The 19,546-nt window shown below is 42.9% G+C and overlaps 1 protein-coding gene across 1 annotated transcript in view; it reads right to left on the reverse strand.

Moving 5' to 3' along the window:
* Nucleotides 1-6,265: 6,265 nt before the first annotated feature.
* Nucleotides 6,266-19,546, reverse strand: part of ano5a (anoctamin 5a) — a 205,942-nt gene continuing 192,661 nt past the window's right edge. The window contains exons 17-20 of the mRNA XM_060839101.1: nt 16,860-17,065; nt 10,574-10,746; nt 9,225-9,330; nt 6,266-7,077 (exon numbers count right to left, since the gene is read on the reverse strand). Of these exons, the coding sequence (XP_060695084.1) occupies nt 6,853-7,077; nt 9,225-9,330; nt 10,574-10,746; nt 16,860-17,065 (710 nt within the window). The 3' untranslated portion in view covers nt 6,266-6,852. The remainder of the gene's footprint in view (nt 7,078-9,224; nt 9,331-10,573; nt 10,747-16,859; nt 17,066-19,546) is intronic.

Below are 19,546 nucleotides of genomic sequence, written 5' to 3' on the forward strand. Positions count from 1 at the left end.
TAGCACGGCCAATCCACCTAACCTACATATCTTTGGACTGTGAGAGGAAACCAGAGCACCTGGAGGAAACCCATACAGACATGAGGAGAATGTGCAAACTATACATAGAGATTCGCCCGAAGTTGACACTGAATCTGGGTTCCTGGTGCTGTGAGGTAGCAGTGCTAACCACCAAACCACCATGCCGCCCTGTACTTTACAGATAGAGGTTTACAAAAATCTTTTAAGAATTTCAGTGTTAATTCACAAGTCATGAGTTTGTGCAGTTTCAATAGATTTGATCAACTTTAAGTGAAATAATTTTTCAATTCTTTTATGTCTATGTTGTTCAGTCAGGACACATTCTTTCAAATAAGTGGCCAGCAGCGTACAATGATGAAGTAAAACTGCAGCTTTAAAACCTATGGGTTTTATTAACAATCAGAATATTAATGATGGCATCTGAATTTAAAATAACCATGACTCTTAAAAAATATTATAGTAAAAAGATAGCCAGTGTTCCCACAGTGACAAGGGCAATTAGAAGAAGCAAACTTTGTCAAATATTTATGTTACCTGAAGCTGAGATGGCCCTGGGATCGGGATGGTGGGGGTGTGTGTAAAATAGGACAGCTGTCTGGCCTGCTAATTTCCGTGCCCACCTCGAACTTAGCCTCGTATTACAGAGGTGGGCAAATTAGCAGCCTTACCCAGCAACTTTAAGTAAATAACTAAAGAGTCACCCAAACTCATTGAAAGGTCAATTGACCACGATAAATGCTGGCATGATCCAATTACAGCTGGAGTGGGCAGCTTTATTCATAAATACCCACATGAAGAAAAGTGGTACTGACAAGAGCACAGTGAGTCATTTGGGGAGGTTCCCCATGTCCCTACCTGACAGAATCTGCCAACCCCACTATTCTGTCCTTGGATTCGAGGATCTCTCCCACCCTATAGCTCAGGACCTGCCTTAGGAGTGTGAGAGGGGAGGGGGTGGTAGAGAGGCAGAGAGATGTGCAGGGACTGCAATGATTCTCTTTGGGGCCTCTCCCTGCAGTACCTGCAGTGACCACTGCTCAGCCCTGGTATTGATCAGATTGACTGGCAATCCATTTTGAATAAGATCAGAAAAACCCAGAGAACCACAGATGTGGGAAATCAGAATCAAAACCAGAGATTGCTGGAAAAACTCAGCAGCTCTGGCAGCACCGGTGAAGAAAAAGCAGAGTTAATGTTTCAGGTCCAGTTCTGAAGAAGGGTCACTGGACACAAAACCCTGCTGTCTTTCCACAGACATTGCCAGATCTGTTGAGTTTTTCCATTCAGTTTCTTTTTATTTTAAATTTCAAACAAGATTAATCCTGGTTTTAATGTCAAGAATGATTTTCAGTCCTTCTTCACAGTAGCATGTCTATTATGTGACCCAATGGTTTTCATTCAGAAAACAAAACACATATGGACTTGCAAAGGATTTTTAGAACTTATAAAACTTCTAAACTTCTAAAGCAAGTTTACAAAATAGCTCTAAATGTGATGAAAGTAAACCTATGATAGCAGACGTAAATGCTGAAATCATTGAATTCTCGGTGGTGAGACTGAAGTACTTTTGAAATCATCTTGCTACAGCAGCTGATGGGAAAAGGAAGAGTAATCCTTGATACATTATTCACAGCAGGGTGAGGTCTTATGTCTCTGCTACTGATGGCTTCAGCTACTTTTGCTTCCATGTCTGAAGGGTCAGGAAAGATGTCTGAATCCAAGTTGAGGAGCCAAATGGAGATAGGTTTATCAATCCTATGGGCTTAGGAATTTTGAGGATTTTGCAATTGACAGCAGAAGAAACTCTTGATCTTAGAAAGAGGATGTGGACGGGATGGGGGGATTGCTGAACGGACAAGATGTGGTGCAGAAAGACTCTGAACAACTGATGTATGGAGGGGAGATCCATACATTGGAGGTTCACAAGAACAAACCAAAATGTACTCAAATGATGGGCAAGTGAGGATTTTCACTGTTTGCTTGTGATGATATATGTAACTTGCATTGACAACTTCACTCCCCACTCCCAGTTCCTGTGAATATGGAGAAGAGTGGAAACGAGCTTACTTGGGGATACCAGTCACTGTTCACTTCTCTGATTAGATTAGACTTACAGTGTGGAAACAGGCCCTTCGGCCCAACAAATCCACACCGACCCGCCGAAGCGCAACCCACCCATACCCCTACATTTACCCCTTACCTAACACTACGGGCAATTTAGCTTGGCCAATTCACCTGACCCACACATCTTTGGACTGTGGGAGGAAACCGGAGCACCCGGAGGAAACCCACGCAGACACGGGGAGAACGTGCAAACTCCACACAATGGAGTCGGGAATTGAACCCGGGTCTACAGGCGCTGTGAGGCAGCAGTGCTAACCACTGTGCCACCGTGCCTGCTCCCTGGTTTGCCACAAGATGGGTTACGGTTAGATGTGTCCACTATGCTAACTTTGCCAACAGCTGAAAACATGTCCTGAGCTCTCAGTGCAGGCAGCATCCAAGGAACAGGAGATTCGACGTTTCGGGCATAAGCTCTGATTTCATTTTCAGCTCTGATCTCCAGCATCTGCAGACCTCACTTTCTCCCCGAGTTCTCAGTCCCTACCAATTTTCTTACAGATGCTCAGGGTCAAAAACCGCCATGGACGATCAGCTGGTTGGGTGAAAAGCTCAGTGCTAGCCCTGAGTCCATGAACGAGGGTCACCATTCACAGCACCCGCAAAATGGGAATGAATGTTAAATTTAACCAGCAACTTCGAGGAGGCAATGGTGCCCAGGTTACAGCCAGTGCACTTCACATCCTTGCCTTTACTAGGGTGCAATGTCTTGATAAAGATCCTCCTAATGATCTACAGCAGGAGACTCAGTCAAACATGACACCAACATAGTGGTGGATAGCCACATCTGTGCCACTGACATTGGTCAGTCCATCTCCCCACTCCTCAACCCTCTCATCAAAACTGCATGGCCCGAGTTTTCAGCAATGACTGTTTTTTACTTAAGTGTTGAAAATGTGTTGCTGGAAAAGCGCAGCAGGTCAGGCAGCATCCAAGGAACAGGAAATTCGACGTTTCGGGCATAACCCCTTCTTCAGGAATCAGGCTTATGCCCGAAACGTCGAATCTCCTGCTCCTTGGATGCTGCCTGACCTGCTGCGCTTTTCCAGCAACACATTTTCAGCTCTGATCTCCAGCATCTGCAGACCTCACTTTCTCCTTTTACTTAAGTGTGGCTTGTACGGTGTCCTCTAACAGACATTTTCCACTGGTACTGGCTTTACTGCAATCAAAAAGACTTAAAATTAAAACTGCATTATACATTTAAAAAGAATTCTGTGCTTGGCAATTGCCTATGACCTGAAGTCAGTTTTTTAAGATTATGGCCTTTGGAAAAAAAAGTGATTGAAACTGGGGACTAGATGAACACATTTCTACTTAGACTTTTTGCAAGTCTCTGAGAAAACTAGAACTCTGACTGGATTCATGTGGAAGCACACCTCCTAGAAGTTTGTACAGCAAGTCCTCACTTAAAACTTTGATTACATCCCTTAAACTCATAACTTTAAGTGAAATAACCTTAAGTGAATCATTGATTCCTATGGAAGCCAATGTTAAAGCCAGAGTTAGGTTCCTTTGGGCAATTTTTTTTAGCCCAAAACAAAAAACATGTTGAAATATTGTACCATACATGCACAGCACTTTACATTCACAGCTGAAATAACTTGCAAACTAAAATAGAACACAGAATATAAAGAAAATCAAGATCTGTACAGTACAATACAGTATTGTTCAAAATATTCATAAAATACAGTACCTTAGTTTGACTAGGTGCCATCCAATGGTGGAGGATAGTCAGTGCAGAGAGCCCACCAACTTCCACCAGTAAATGGAGCCCATCAGGACAAGTTTGGAACCTACAGGTGTGTGTGGGAATGGTGAACTGAGTGGCCCAAGAGGTAGACAAAGGCAAGATTATGAGGGGGTGAAAGGGACGATGGGGAACAGAGATGGCAAGCCAGGAGAGGTTTGGAAGGTGGTTTGGGGGTAAACAGGGGACAAGACCCACCACAAAGGCGAAGGAAGTAAAGCCAGGGGAAAGAAAGCATGGGGATGTAACTGCATCAGGTTAGGCTGGAGGTTAGGGGACAACTACGTGATACCAGGATTGTGCATGTAAATCAGAAGAAATGCAGGCCTTAAAAACAAAACAATGTTAGAGAGAACACATTGTGCCAGATAACTTAAAGCATGGATTTAGTGTGTGAAAAATACTCTTTGCCAACAACTATTTTCCTTTCATTAAGACCGTACTGACCTGGGAATAATCACAGTCTGATCCTCTATTTTACATATGGCCCATTCACAGGAAGCAACAAAGAAAACCTTCCCCTGGTCTATTGGACTAATTATTATTCAATGCACTCTTCCTATTTACAAAATAACAGACATACAAGAATACATCAGAAATAACTCAGAGAAGGGTTAATCAGCCTAATCAAACAAAAACTGCAGATGCTGGAAATCAGAAACAAAAACAGAAATTGCTGGGAAAACTCAGCAAGTCTGGCAGCATCTAGGGAGAGAAAGCAGCGTTAAGGTTTCGGGTCCAGTGACCCTTCTGAACGTTTTGAATAAAGGTCAGTGGACTTGAAACATCGCTTTCTCTCTCCCCAAATGTTGCCAGACCTGTTGAGTCTTTCCAGCAATTTCTGTTTTTGTTTATCAGCTTTAAAAGCTGAATTGGATGGGTTGTCGCATGAGGTAAGATTGGTCAAGATAGGCCTGTGTTGGCTGGAGTTTAGAATAAGAAATTTGATTGAAACCTATAAGATCCTGAGGGGTCTTGACAGGATAAATGTTGACAGAATTTAGAATCTCATGGGAGAATTTAGAACTAAAGATCATGTCTTCAAGAAGCCATAGTCCAATTAAAACAGAGATGAGACAAAAGGTTTTTTTTCTCAAAGTGGGTCAAGAGTCTTTGGAACTCTCTGGAAACAGAGTTTTAATATATTTTTAAGGCAGACGTGAATAGTTTTTTTGATAAGCAAGTGTGTTGGGGGGAGTGAGGGAAGAGTATTGGGGTTTACAATTAGATCAGACATGATTTTATTAAGTGGTGGATCAGGCTCCCCATGCTTATGTTTGTGAAATTATTTTGTTTTTCAGAGAAAAGGTCGTTCTCATTCAAATCTTGGTGAGCCTGCGTTTGGTTAACCTACGATCTCTGTGAGCTGCCTCCGTGATACCACATGGGAGGGTGGGGGTCTCCCCCCAACCCTGCTGACCTTTCGGTGCATCTCTGGGCTTTCAGGAAGGAAAAGTTCTTAGGGAACGTGGAATGGCACCATGTCTGACCAGTCTCAGAAGCTCGCTGGAGGGACCTTACTTCAAGACACCATGGGGTAGATTTTCTGTCAGGTATGTTTTTGATAGGGGGGGGGGTGCATACAAAATATGCCGAGTGCCCATCCCACCTCATTCCCACCCATCCCGATGCCATAATACAAGGGGGGGAATATGTTGCCCTCTAGGATGCCTGCTCTTTGGCCGATTGAAGCCAGTTAACTGCCCGCTACGCTGGTATTTCACAGCTTCAATCTAGCTCCACTTTCAAGACACACTGGGCATTGGCAGGTGGCCAACGTGTCTAGGCTGTTTAAGAATATCCTTCTTTGATGCCCCTTTATGTCATCCATAGCATGTTATTGCTGCAGGATCGGCTTTTTGAGCATCCATTTGTCTGCTGGCACAGGTTGGGACATCTGTGATTGGAACACACTCACTCCACACCTATTCTGCAATTCAAACAGCCACCTCTTTAAAACATCTTTCAAAGAAGGTTTTAATGCAACCTCCGAGTGTAAATTTTGATTCTAAACTAATTGCATATTTCTTGACTTGTCACTGAAACTAGAGCACGGTCCAACATTGTAGCAATAAAGAGGTGTGTAGCATTTAGCTGTGGCGGTATTACAATAAACTGATGGCTTTTTTCATTGAGCATGTGCATAAAGTTAAGAATTTTGAACAACCATATCTTTGACACAAAGAAGTCTTTCCTTGTAGCAATCTGCCCAGACATTTCCTGTGTGAATGGGTCAATGAGATTTCAGTAGTTACACTATGTGCATTGGTGTCTCACAGTAGTTTCCACTTTAGATTTCATAGAACATGACTTTACTTTGTAAGTTATTTTGTGTAAGTTTTGTTTCATTATATTACAGACAGTACTGTTGGTCTGATGAATCTGAGCAGAATGTAGATGAAAGAGAAAAGGCGGGGAAGGAATAAAAAGAGACAAGAGACAGAAAAGGAGCGGCCGAGAGAAGATAAAGCAAATATGATGGAGTCAACAACCAAAGGAGTCAAACCAAAAAACAAAAAGACATTACACCTGATCACAAGATTGCATCGGTTCTCATTCTAGATCAGATAAGGTTTAACATAGATTTATAACTGATATCTTGACATTCTTCATTATCCTATATGTGAGCTTTTCAACAGGTCAGTAATGGTTTGGACGGTTTAACAGTCAGTGTTTCCTTGACAACAATAGAAGTCTTCACACATCAAAGGAATGGCACAGCCAGGAAGACAACAGGAACCGTTAATTGCCAGGTTAGAAAACCACTCTCAACTGTTGCTGCACCAAAAGCATTAGCTCAACAACGTGACAGCAGTATCGTAATTAGTTGCAGCAACTTCGCCATTGCTGGAACTGTTGTCATAGCAGGCCGTTCCTCGCCAAATAAACAAATCAATTTGCTTTACCATGGCAGACACATGAGTCCTTTCTCGCTGCGTTTAAAGCTGCCACCACCTGGACTATAACTGCTCGCTCAGCAGTTCCACCTTTTCTGCCTGAACGGAGACCTCCTTGTTTCCAGCACAATTCCCTGAGCCAGCAAGTGTCTCTCTCAGTTTATTGAGCTCGTACTCGTGCAAAATCTTCTGCGTTAAATACTTCTCCCGTTTTATCCGAGCTTTCACCTCACTAGGGACATCCGGAATCAGAGCAGCGATTGCAAACTTGACCAGGAAAACAACATGCTGGAAGTGAACAGCAATAACAAAATAAAAACCATAAATAAATCCACATCTACAGCACCGTGAACTTAGTCGGATAAACAGAGAATATTAGAATTCAACAATGGAAGTCATTAGCATGATGTTTCGTCTGGGGGTTCAGGGATAGAAAGTTTCTGAGTTCTATAATACCTAACAATATCCTAGGCACTGGTTAATGTGCTCCAGGGAACATTGCAGGCCATTCTGCTATAACGCGAGTTTTGTTAGCCCTACTTCGCTATAACGCGATTGACGAATTGGGGTCATTGTTTCTCAAGTGTGAACTTTTATAACGTGTGTTGGCTGTAACATGGTTATAGTGCCAACATTTTAATCGCTGTTTCTAAAGCGTGATTTTTCTATATCACGGGGTTACACAAGAACGCAACCATCACATTATAGAAGAACTATCTGTATTCAGAAATAAATATTCAATGTTTACTTGTTTGAATGGAAAGGTGGAAAGGATGTTTCCTATATTGGGAAAATCCAGAATTAGGGGTCACTCATTAAAAAGAGAGGTTGGGTGAATCTCTTTTCTCTCAGAAGGTGCTAATCTTTGGAACTGTCTTCCTGAACAGGTTGTGGGAGTAGAGTCCTTGAATATTTTTAAGGCAGTTGTAGATATATGCATTTTAACCAAAAAAAAAATCGTTATTGGGATAAGTGAGAATATCAATGTGAGGTTACAATCAGATCAGCCATGAATGGCAAAGCAATTGGGAACGTGTCTGAGTACTCTCTGTAGCTTCTACCTTGTACATTTGTGATGAGGAAGTTGCATTTAAAGAATGACATTTGGCTGCTTTACTGGAGTCAATGTGTTGGCAGTAAGGTTCCAGAAACAAGCAGTTTTGAAATAATGACTTTGAGAGATGTTTGTTAGGAAACTATGACAGCCCCACAGCCCTTTTCATTAACATACAGAATCATTGATTCCGTACAGTGTGGAGGAAGGCCATTCAGCCTATCGAGTCCACACTGACTCTCTGAAGACATTCCACCCAGATTCACCCGCACCCCCACCCTCACCCCAGCGCTAACCCACTTAACCTGCACACCTTTGGACCGAGAGAGGAAACCTGAGCACCTAGAGGAAGGGCTCTGGCCCGAAACGTCGAATCTCCTGTTCCTTGGATGCTGCCTAACCTGCTGTGCTTTAACCAGCAACACATTTTCAGCTCTGATCTCCAGCATCTGCAGACCTCACTTTTTACACCTAGACGAAACCCAAACAGACATGGGGAGAATTTGCAAACTACACACAGTTGCCTGAGGGTTGGATTGTACTTGGTTTCCTGGCACTATGTCAAGAAATAGATGTCGTTCTAAAAAGATTTCTTCACCTAATCTAACCTGTCAAGACGGTTTACAACTTTAAAACTGGAGCTATTTTCCCTAACAGGGCATCATTATTTCACAGCTCCAATTTAATAAGGCTCGACGTGGTGAGCGAACAGCTTAGCAAGATGAGGGGGAGCTGCAGAATTTGCATACTATTGAAGTGCTGGTAAATACACAATTCTATTAAAAAATATATTCACAGGTTATGGGTGTCACTGGTCTGCACTTTTTGCCTGGGAGCAGTTAAGAGTCAGTCACATTGCTGTGGGTCTGGAGTCACATGTAGGCCAGACCAGGTAAGGATGGCAGATTTCCTTCCCTAAAGGAGATTAGTGAACCAAATAGGTTTTTTCCACTTACAATTGACAATGGTTTCATTACTCTTTAACCCATAGTTGTTTATCTCGAGAATTTTTTTCATATTCTATGGCAGAATTTGAATCCACATCCCCAGAACATTAACCTCAGCTTCTGGCTTAGTAGCTTAGTGATAATACCACTTGGCCATTGCCTCTCCATCTCAGTAAAGGTGGCAAATCTCACATGGTGGGAAATTAAGCCTGCTGACCTTCTCAGAGGCAGCTAGCTTCAGGGTTATACCGTGAATATTAATCTCACTCATCTGAGGGAGTACACTAGTGTCAATGTGAATGTTAATCAAATTCCTTCCAAATTAGAAACCACAATCCTATCAGCCTATGTGCTCAGCAGCTTTAATAATATTTTTTCAATCACTTGCATTTCACAATCAGAGGCTAAACTCTAAGGAGAGATTTTAATGATACCTCTAAGATGATAATGAATGCCATTTTTGCAGCCAAGATATGCCAGAACTGCATGTTGTGCTTATACTCTGATGGATGTCCTGCAGGGTAACGATAATCCTTATACCTGCACATTTGAAAAGGAAACATCTTTGTGAAATGAAACAAGTCTCATTCAGATTGCTATCAATAACAGCAACTTTTGACAGTGGTCTGAAAATCAAAACACTCAGGTCAAAGCAGCCCCGACTCCCACACAAGTGATAATCTCTTAGCTTGCAAATCAGAATTCCCCTCTAGCCAGACAGACAGGAGGTGTGCATGGGAACCCTGTAAAATGCCCATTGCAGCAGAGTCTAGGGGAATGACCTGGGAATGTGAACTCTCCCCCGTACAACCTCCTCACATCTGCAACCCTCCAAAAGTCTACACTTAATTTGGAGAATTTGGACAGTTCTAATAAAATTAAGTAATTAGTTACCCAGGAAAGGTTAGACTATTAAATGCAGAGTCTATCCCCACGTTTACCTCATTCAAAACCCACAGATCCCTTAAAAACCTAGATATCGATCCAAGAAGCCCTTTCCTGCTCCTGATACACATCTCCCCAGTCAGTAGCACCCAGCCCCTCATCTTTGCCAGATTAAGTCCCTATTCTGTGTCCCAACCAGCAAACACATCCTGTTGCCAAAATTGGAGCAATCTCCACCAGGACACAACCTGACCCCTGCTCCTCCTGCAGACCCTATCTGGTCCCCTAACACTGGAGCGAACCACCTACAGTCACTATCTGCTCTGCCCAATCCTCAGTGAACCCACTCTGAAAACTTACCTGCCCCCTTCCTTCTTATAACTTGCCTTCCTACCCCACCCTTATTAACTGTCACCTTACATACCTGGCACACAACCCATTTGGCACCTTACCCTCTATCCCTCTGGCACCCAACCCTCCTGGTACTCTTAATATCACACCCATCTTCTGCAAACCATGTTTTATAGCAGCTGTCACAGTGGTTCTGTGCGATTCCTGGCCTTTGAAATTCAGGACGTAACAGCTGCTGTGAGCAAAGGGACACGGTTGGCCTTCCTCTGACAGTTCTGTGCTGTGAAAGTACTGCCACAATGGAAGTATAGTTCCACATTTCAGCGGAAGCGCATCTCAGAAATGCAGAGCCCCCTTCCTTCATCAACAAGGGCAGTAATGTCAATCTGAGGGAGATTGCCACTGGCAGGAAAATCAGGCGCATTTTCAAGCTTTGTCAAAAGAACTAGATTGTTCTCTTTCGTTTAAAAATACATTTATAACTGAAGCACCATTGGTAATCCACTTACCCGCAAGAAGGACGTAAAAGTGTTTGTGAAATCCTTACCGGCAAGTGAGGATTTCAGAACTTCTTTCCACGTTGGGGTTTATCTGTGAAACGCTGGCGATTGACAGACTGTTGTTGATGTAGCCTTGCATGGGTAGTTGAGGATTTTCAGAATAAGCGTACATGTAAACTAAACGGGGAATCATATCTGAGGTAAAAGCCACAATGAAAGCCTAAAAGAATTTGAAAGGAGGAGTCATGACTTTAGTACAGGGTAATTACATATTTCTACATAAATTAACCACTTTTTGAGAAGTCAGGTATATTAACGGGATGGTGAAAACCTTACCAATTCGAACACTCATTATAATATTATTCCCAAATTAATTTGTCCTATACTGCTAACATGTAATTTATTGGAAAAAGGAAATAATATCTCACACAATTGTACTACAATGAAAAAAGTAGTTAAATTCTGCCCATTTTCCAGTATCTAATTGTGAAAAAAAAATCAGTCTTCTGGAGTGTCCCTTAAAGCATTTTTAGTAAAAATTGGCAAGTTTTCTTCCTTCATTGTTCAGCTTTCTCTCTTTTCTAGGAGATGTACTACCTCAGGTATTTGAGGAAGTGTAGGATCTTCCAATCGTAATTTTGTTTGGGTGCTTATGTTTAAAGGATTGTGAAAATTAGTTTATTTGAAATAAAAACAGAAGTTGCTGCAGAAACTCAGCAGGTCTGACAGCATCTGTAGAGAGAAAACGGAGTTAATGTTTCGAGTCCATTGATACTTTTTCAGAACCTCAGGGTCACTGGACTTCACAGGAAATATGCTGTTTCATATTTCCAGCACCCATAATATCATAAGAAATAGAAACAGGAGTAGGTCACTTTACCCTTCAGCTTGTTTTGCTATTTAATGGGATCATGAGTGATCCAAATTTCCTCATGTCAGGAAAATGGGACATTTCCCTTTAACCCTTGAATCCCCTGCAGATCAAGAACTTATCTTAGCCTTGAATAAAATCAAGGAATCTACCCCCACAGTTCTCTGTGAGGAGGAGTTCCAAAGACTCTCAGAGAAGAAATTCATCCTCTCTCAGTTTTAAATTGGTGCCCCTTTGTTCTGAGACTATGCCTCCAACCGTAGACTCTCATGTGATGGGAAACATCCCCTCAGCATTTAAACTGTTAAGCCCCTGAAGAATCCTAAATGTCTCCATGAGATCATCTCTCATTCTTCTAAGCTGCAGTGAGCACAGTCCCAATCTCTTTAGACTTTGCCCATAGACAATCCTCCATACCAGGGATCATTCTAGTGAACCTGCTCTGAACTGCCACCAACTGAAAGATACCTTTATTTAAATAAGGGGATGAAACTTCTCACAATACTCCAAACATGGTTTCACCAGCACCTCCTACACAACTGCTGCAGGAATTATCCCAAAATCATAGATGCCTGTCATTTCAATAAACCATCAGGTATAGATTAGATTAGATTACTTTTAGATTAGATTACTTACAGTGTGGAAACAGGCCCTTCGGCCCAACAAGTCCACACCGACCCGCCGAAGCGCAACCCACCCATACCCCTAACCCAACACTATGGGCAATTTAGCTTGGCCAATTCACCTGACCCGCACATCTTTGGACTGTGGGAGGAAACCGGAGCACCCGGAGGAAACCCACGCAGACACGGGGAGAACGTGCAAACTCCACACAGTCAGTCGCCTGAGGTGGGAATTGAACCCAGGTCCCTGGCGCTGTGAGGCAGCAGTGCTAACCACTGTGCCACCGTGCCGCCCTCAACATTGTCAACATTTCCGTCCTGGGGTGACTGCAATGTTCTAATGAAACACAATGTATTCTCAAAAAACAACATCGAATTTTCCAATTAGATACTCGACAGCCTCAAGGTCTCAACATTGAATTCAAAACCTTCAGAGACTGATTACTTTATACATGCCTGCTATTTTTCTTATATTCTCATTCAACCCCCTTCTCAGAGTTTGTAACTTGCTTACTGTGCACTCAGAAGAAAGGACTAATTCCCTCCTTACACACCTCAATACACATCCTTTATTCATCTATTATTTTTCTCTCTTCACTATTAACAATCCAATTTTTTTTGACTGGGCCACTATACATTTCCTTAAAAACGTGTTGGCGGAAAAGCGCAGCAGGTCAGGCAGCATCAAAGGAACAGGAGAATTGACGTTTCGGGCATAAGCCCTTCTTCAGGATTCTTCAGCAGCTGCCTGACCTGCTGCGCTTTTCCAGCACCACATTTTTAAGCTCTGATCTCCAGCATCTGCAGTCCCCACTTTCTCCCTCTATACATTTGCTCTCTTCTTTCTTCTTTGCCTCTGTCAAAAGAGAACCTATGTTCCAATTTCTTTTCATTCTAAAGAGTCATGTCAGACTCGAAACATTAACTGTTTCTCTCTCCACAGATACAACCAGATTTGCTGAGTTTCTCCAGCATTCTCTGTGTTTGTTTCAGATTTCCAGCACCTGCAGTATTTTGCCTTATTGTGTGCTGAAAAGTTTTGCATCTATATTTCCTAAATCGTGTGTTATAAAAATAAATTGTTTATCAAAAAAAGTCTGTTGGTGGATTTCAATTCTGCAATTAATAGTTCAGAACATAAACTTGGCCATAGCAATGTATCGGTAAAACCGAAATTGCTGGAGACACTCAGCATGTCTGGCAGCACCTGTGGAGAGAAAGCTAAGTTAAGTTGATTCATATACACTATTTGCTGAAGAATAGATCAATGTGGACTTCACCAGTTTCCTCATTTCCCCTTCCCCCACCTCACCCCAGCTCCAAACTTCCAGCTCAGCACTGACCCCATGACTTGTCTTACCTGCCTATCCACCTATCCACTCCACCCTCCTCCCTGACCTATCACCTTCATCCCCACCCCCACTCACCTATTGTACTCTATGCTACTTTCTCCCCACCCCCACCCTCCTGTCATTTATCTCTCCACCCTTCAGGCACTCTCCCTGTATTCCTGATGAATGGCTTTTGCCTGAAACATCGATTTTACTGCTCCTCGGATGCTGCCTGAACTGCTGTGTTTTTCCAGTACCACTCTAATCTAAACTCTGGTTTCCAGCATCTGCAGTCATTTTTCTTCAAGTTGGTAAAAACAGAGTACAATTTAGAAGAGTGCCATAAAAAAAGACAATTCTGCTTTCTATAGTGATTCCTGTGTTTATTTCATAGAGTCACAGCATGGAAACAGACCCTTCAGTACAACCAGTCCATGCCGAGCATTATTCCAAACTAAATTAGTGCCATCTGTTTGTACTTGGCCCATATCCCTCCAAACCCTTCCTACTCATGTACTTATACAAATGTCTTTCAAACATTATAACTACACCTGCATTCACTAGGAACCACCCTCTGTGTAAAAACATTGCTCCTTATGTCGTTTTAAAATCTTTCCCCTGTCATCTTTGAAATATGCCCCCTAGGCTTGAAATCCTGCACTATAGGGAAAAGACACCTGCCATTCACCTTACTTATACCCCTCATGATTTTAAAAACCTCTATCAGGTCACCCCTCAAACTCCTGCAGGCTATCCAGCCTCTCTTTATAACTTAAACCTTCAAATTATGGGCGGCACGGTGGCACAGTGGTTAGCAGTGCTGCCTCACAGCGCCTGAGACCCGGGTTCAATTCCCGACTCAGCCGACTGACTGTGTGGAGTTTGCACGTTCTCCCTGTGTCTGCGTGGGTTTCCTCCGGGTGCTCCGGTTTCCTCCCACAGTCCAAAGATGTGCGGGTCAGGTGAATTGGCCATGCTAAATTGTCCGTAGTGTTAGGTAAGGGGTAAATGTAAGGGTATGGGTGGGTTGCGCTTCGGCGGGTCGGTGTGGACTTGTTGGGCCGAAGGGCCTGTTTCCACACTGTAAGTAATCTAATCTAATCCTGGCAATATCCTGGTAAATCATTTCTGAAATCTCTCCAGCTTGATAATATCCTTCCTATAACCAAGACAGATTTCCACATCTGGAGTTCTTTGTTTTATTGGAAATGGGTAATACCTTGGCAAGACTTCAGAGAGACAATGTACTCCACTAAACCTGGTCCTAAGGATAATTTATTAAAATCCCTACAGTGTGGAAATAGGTCCTTCGGCCCAACAAGTCCACATTGACCTTCTGAAGAGTAACTCACCCAGATCCATTCCCCTATCCTATATTCACCCCTGATTAATGCACCTAGTCTGCACATCCCTGAACACTATGAGCAATTTAGCATGACCAATTCATCTTTGGATTGAGAGAGGAAACCGGAGCAAACCCCCGCAGACACAGAGAGAACAGAGACAGTTGCCCGAGGTTGGAATCGAACCCGGGTCCCTGGCGCTGTGAGGCAGCAGTGCTAACCACTGAGCCACCATGCCACACACTTCAAATATAGTACAGAAGGTATCACAGTTTTATTGGACAGGCAGGGTAGACCATATTTTTTTTTCTTTTGGTTTGTCCAAATTATATTGAATGGTGGCCATGGCTCAAGGGACTTTACGAACTAACCCTGCTCCTTTTCCTTACTTTCTGGCAAGATTGTAGTCTGACTAAGACCGGTAGTAATACTGCTTTATACACAAGACACCAACAGTCTGAGAGTTACCAAAGGATGAGGTCCTTAGTTAGCTCACCAAGCACACACTGGCCAAAGAACTACAACGAAAACTGAAACACCTCGTCAGCAGATCAACTGTTCACTCGGCCCAGGAATTCACTGACAACCTTAGGAACATTGAAATTGAGGAGGATGAAATCAAGGTTTCATTCAATGTCACAGCTCTATTCCTCTCCTTTGATACATCACTAGCCAAAGAAACAATTGCCACACTACTAGAGGAGCTGGTGAAAATGACTCACAGAAACACCATCAGCACTGACAACAAACTCAAGCTATTAGGTCTATTAGACCAATGCCTCACCCCCATTTTGTCTTCAACAGCCAGAATAAGTCAATGGCACACCATTGGGCTCTGCCATCTCAGGACTAATAGCAGAAGTGGTCAGGCAGAGATTTGAAAACAGAGCCTTTCCCCTAATCTAACTATGGATACAATACGTGGACGACACATTTGTCATCATCAAACATACTAGACTGGATGAAACACACTACCTCACTAATGGTATACTCACAGGCATCAAGTTTGACAGAGAGGAAGAGAACAATAGCCATCTCCCATTCCTAGATGTCATGGTGGAATGGATGACCAACAGAGGATTTACAACTAAAGTACACAGGAAACCCACCCACATGGAGCAGACCCTTAATTACTATAGCAACCACCCCAACATCCACAATCAGAGTTGTGTCAAGACCCTATCCAAAACAGCCGTGACACACTGCAACACACCAGAATTGTGCAAGGCAGAGGAAGAACACAAACACAAAGTCTTTGCTAACAGTGGATACCCCATCAGCTTCGTCCACCAGCGCTTGCCCAACAGACAATGCCAAGAAGACACTGTATCTGCCAACATTCTGGCCACCCTACCCTACGTGAAGAACACATCAAAATGAACTACCAGACTGTTACAACTACTGGGTATTATGGTGGACTCCAACCAACAGCCACCCTAAGCCAGTTACTTAGCAGGATTAAGGACCCCATATCAATAGCATGCTGGACCAACTTGGTATACACAATCCCCTGCAACAACTGCAACAAGCACTACATCGGACAAACAGGAAAGCTAGCCATCCAACTTCACAAACATCAATTGGTTACTAAATGACAAGATCCACTCTCCCTCATCTCCATATACATGGACCAAGAGGGCCATCAATTCAATTATGACAAATTTACTATCCCAGAGACACGACAGAGAGTTCTTGGAAGCCTGGATTTTAACCAAAAAGGCCATCAGCAGATAAATAGAGATAGACCCAGTGTACAAACCGCTGCAGAGAAGACCTGGAAGTGACACTCCCCCCAACAGATCAGAGCCACATTAAAACCAAAAGAACAACAGTGCTTCAGGGGAGTCACACTGACGTTGTTACCCAGCATGGTAAAAAAAGTTTGCTTGATCACCTATTAGCTCATAGAGTTAACCAACAACCTCATCCACAACCTGAGCTACAGATCTTTGTGAAAATGTTAAAAAATTAGCTACCAAAGGACCAAAACATATAATCTAGGCAACTCCCAAGTCCACACCAATGGGGAAGTACTTAATTCCTTGTTTTTGGCCTCAGTTCAAGGTGGGCCATGTTTCTTGGCAACACCAAGGACCTTGAAAATCTGAATGAAGTATTTTGGATAAAGAATTTATGGTGCTACACCAACTGGCATGAATACTTACATTTGTAACCACAGAGAAAACGGCCACACCATTCAGAATCTGGTGCCATATTCCTATACTGTGAGCCTTTGCTGCCATGGGTCTCTTGAACTGGGTGATGAACTTCCAGGCATCCACACGGATTTCGATAATGTTGTTGAGCAGAGCAAGAACTGGTGCCAGAGGAAATGAGGCCACAAAGAGAGTGACAAACCCAAACTGGATAACTGTAATGGAAACAGCGCATAACACAACTGTAAACCCTTTCCATTCTCAATGCTCTTTGTCATGTTTGATTTATGACTGGTTTTTATTATTACTTAATGGAAAGATGACTTCCAATTTTGGCCACAATTACATAAAAAGGCACTCCAGAAACATGCTTCACTTATGCTATTTGCTGAAGAAATCATAATGAAAAGAGTATAATTTGGAAGGAAAAATGGGAGGTACGTGGCTCAGTGGTTAGCACTGCTGTCTCACAACGCCGTGGACATGGGTTCGATTCCAGCCTCGGGGTGACACTGTGTGTGGAGTTTGCACATTCTCCCAGTGTCTGTGTGGGTTTCCTCCGGGTCCTCCAAAATCCTCCCCCAGTGCAAAGATGTGCACGTCAGGGTGGATTGGCCATGCTACGTCGCCAGGGATGTGCAGGTTAGGGGTTGGGGTTAATGGGATAGGGTGGTGTGTCTGGGTCTGGGTGGGAGGGTCAGTGCAAACTCAGTGTACTTCTCTGATTCTACAAAAATGCCACGAATTTAAGATTTAAATTTGTGTTAAAGTGGAGTTAAACTCATGAAATATATTCACTTTTAGATATTACATTTTATTTCCTCCTTATGGTCCAATTTTTCCTTCAACTACTTTCTACCTTATCGTAGAAAGATTACTTGGATATACCTGAAATGGGTCAATTGTCTAATGACAAAAGTTTTTTCTCACTGGAATTCAGGAGGGTAGGAGGTGACTTGATTGCAATGTGTACAATCCTGAGGGGAAATATGGTTAAACCCAGTCCTCGGAGTTGCTATGTGAAAATAAGGGATCACCTGTTTAAGGCAGTGATAAGGAGAAATTATTTTCTCAAGAGGGTTGTAAGTCTTTGGAATTTTTTGTCAAAAAGCACTAGAAGCAGAGTCCTTGGATATTTTTTGAGGCAGAAGTAGACAGATAGATTACGCATGGGGGTGAAAGGTTATTGAGGGCAGGTGGGAACTGGAGCAAGATTCCTGATGAAGGGCTTTTGCCCGAAATGTCGATTTTCCTGCTCCTCGGATGCTGCCTGACCTGCTGTCCTTTTCCAGCACCACTCCAATCTAAATCCTGGTTTCCAGCATCTGCAGTTCTCACTTTTGCCCTGGGAACTGGAGGAAGCAGATCTTAGAATCATAGAATCCCATTCGGTCCATCACGACCACACGGAACCACTGAAGAGTATCCCGTCTGCCCTATTGCCATAATCCTGCAATTCCCTACCTAGCCTGCATATCCATGGGCAATTTAGTGTGGCCAAGTCTCCTAACTAACACATCTTTGGACTGCGGGAGGAAACCCACGCAAACACGGGGAGAATGTGCAAACTCCACACAGACAGTCGCCCGAGGCTGGATTTGAACCCAGGTCTGCTGTGAGGGAGCAGTGTTAACCACTGAGCCACCTAATCGCTGGCAGAACAGGTGCAAGAGTTGAGGGGCCTACTCCTGTTCCTAATTCATATGATGGCTTGTTCATAAGTATAATACTTTTCCAGATCAACACAACCTCCTGTTTTTGTTCTCAGACTTTTTATTAGAATATTAACTATTCAATGCTTTCTTTCCATCTACTCCATTCCTTCCAGTTCTGTCAGTGTTCTGAATAAGAAAGCATACAACTGTTATTAAAAAGCGCAGCGAGGTAAATACTTGAAAATGACAAGGCTTTGAAGACTTTGTTTTGCAAATATTGTCTTGGTTCAATTTGAAAGCACGTTTGCAATAAGTTTCCTGCTTAAAGGAAATAGGAAACAAAACAAATTTAACAGAGAATATCCTAGTATTTATGAGTCTTTAGTTCAATATTGTCATTTTATAATATCTCATAATTTTGTAACACCATTAAATTGAGTCCAAAAATTATGGAACAGCGCTGTACAAGAACCAAAGGCACAGGCTAAGACTTTGGTTTAATGCAATTATCAACTATTAATTATCAATTATCATATCAACTATTCAGCTAGAACTCAATTGGCACATGGAGGTAGAAAGGAGATGATAATCCAACACGAGTTACAGAATCATACACTATGGAGGCAGGTCCGTCAGTCCAACTCATCCATGCCAACCAGGAATCTGAAACTGTATTAGTCCCATTAGCCTGCGTTTGGCCCATACTCCTCTAATCCTTTCCTATCCATGTACCTGTCCAAACATTTTCTTAATGTTGTAATTATACCCATACCCACCACTTCCTCTGCCAGCTCATGGTGTACAGGCACAGCCCTCTGTGTGAAAAAGTTGTCCCTCCGACCTCTTTTAAATCTTTCCACTCTTACCTTAAACCTATGCCCTTTAGCTTTGGACTCCGCTACCCTGGGGAAAAGACCTAGGCTATTCACACAATCCACATCCCTCATGATTTTATAAGTCTTTGTGAAGTCACTCCTCTGCCTGCAATGCTCCAGGGAACGATGTCCAAGCCTATCCAGTCAATCCTTCAAACCCATCAGT

The sequence above is a fragment of the Hemiscyllium ocellatum genome, chromosome 18 (assembly GCF_020745735.1).
Source record: "Hemiscyllium ocellatum isolate sHemOce1 chromosome 18, sHemOce1.pat.X.cur, whole genome shotgun sequence".
NCBI lineage: Eukaryota > Metazoa > Chordata > Chondrichthyes > Orectolobiformes > Hemiscylliidae > Hemiscyllium > Hemiscyllium ocellatum.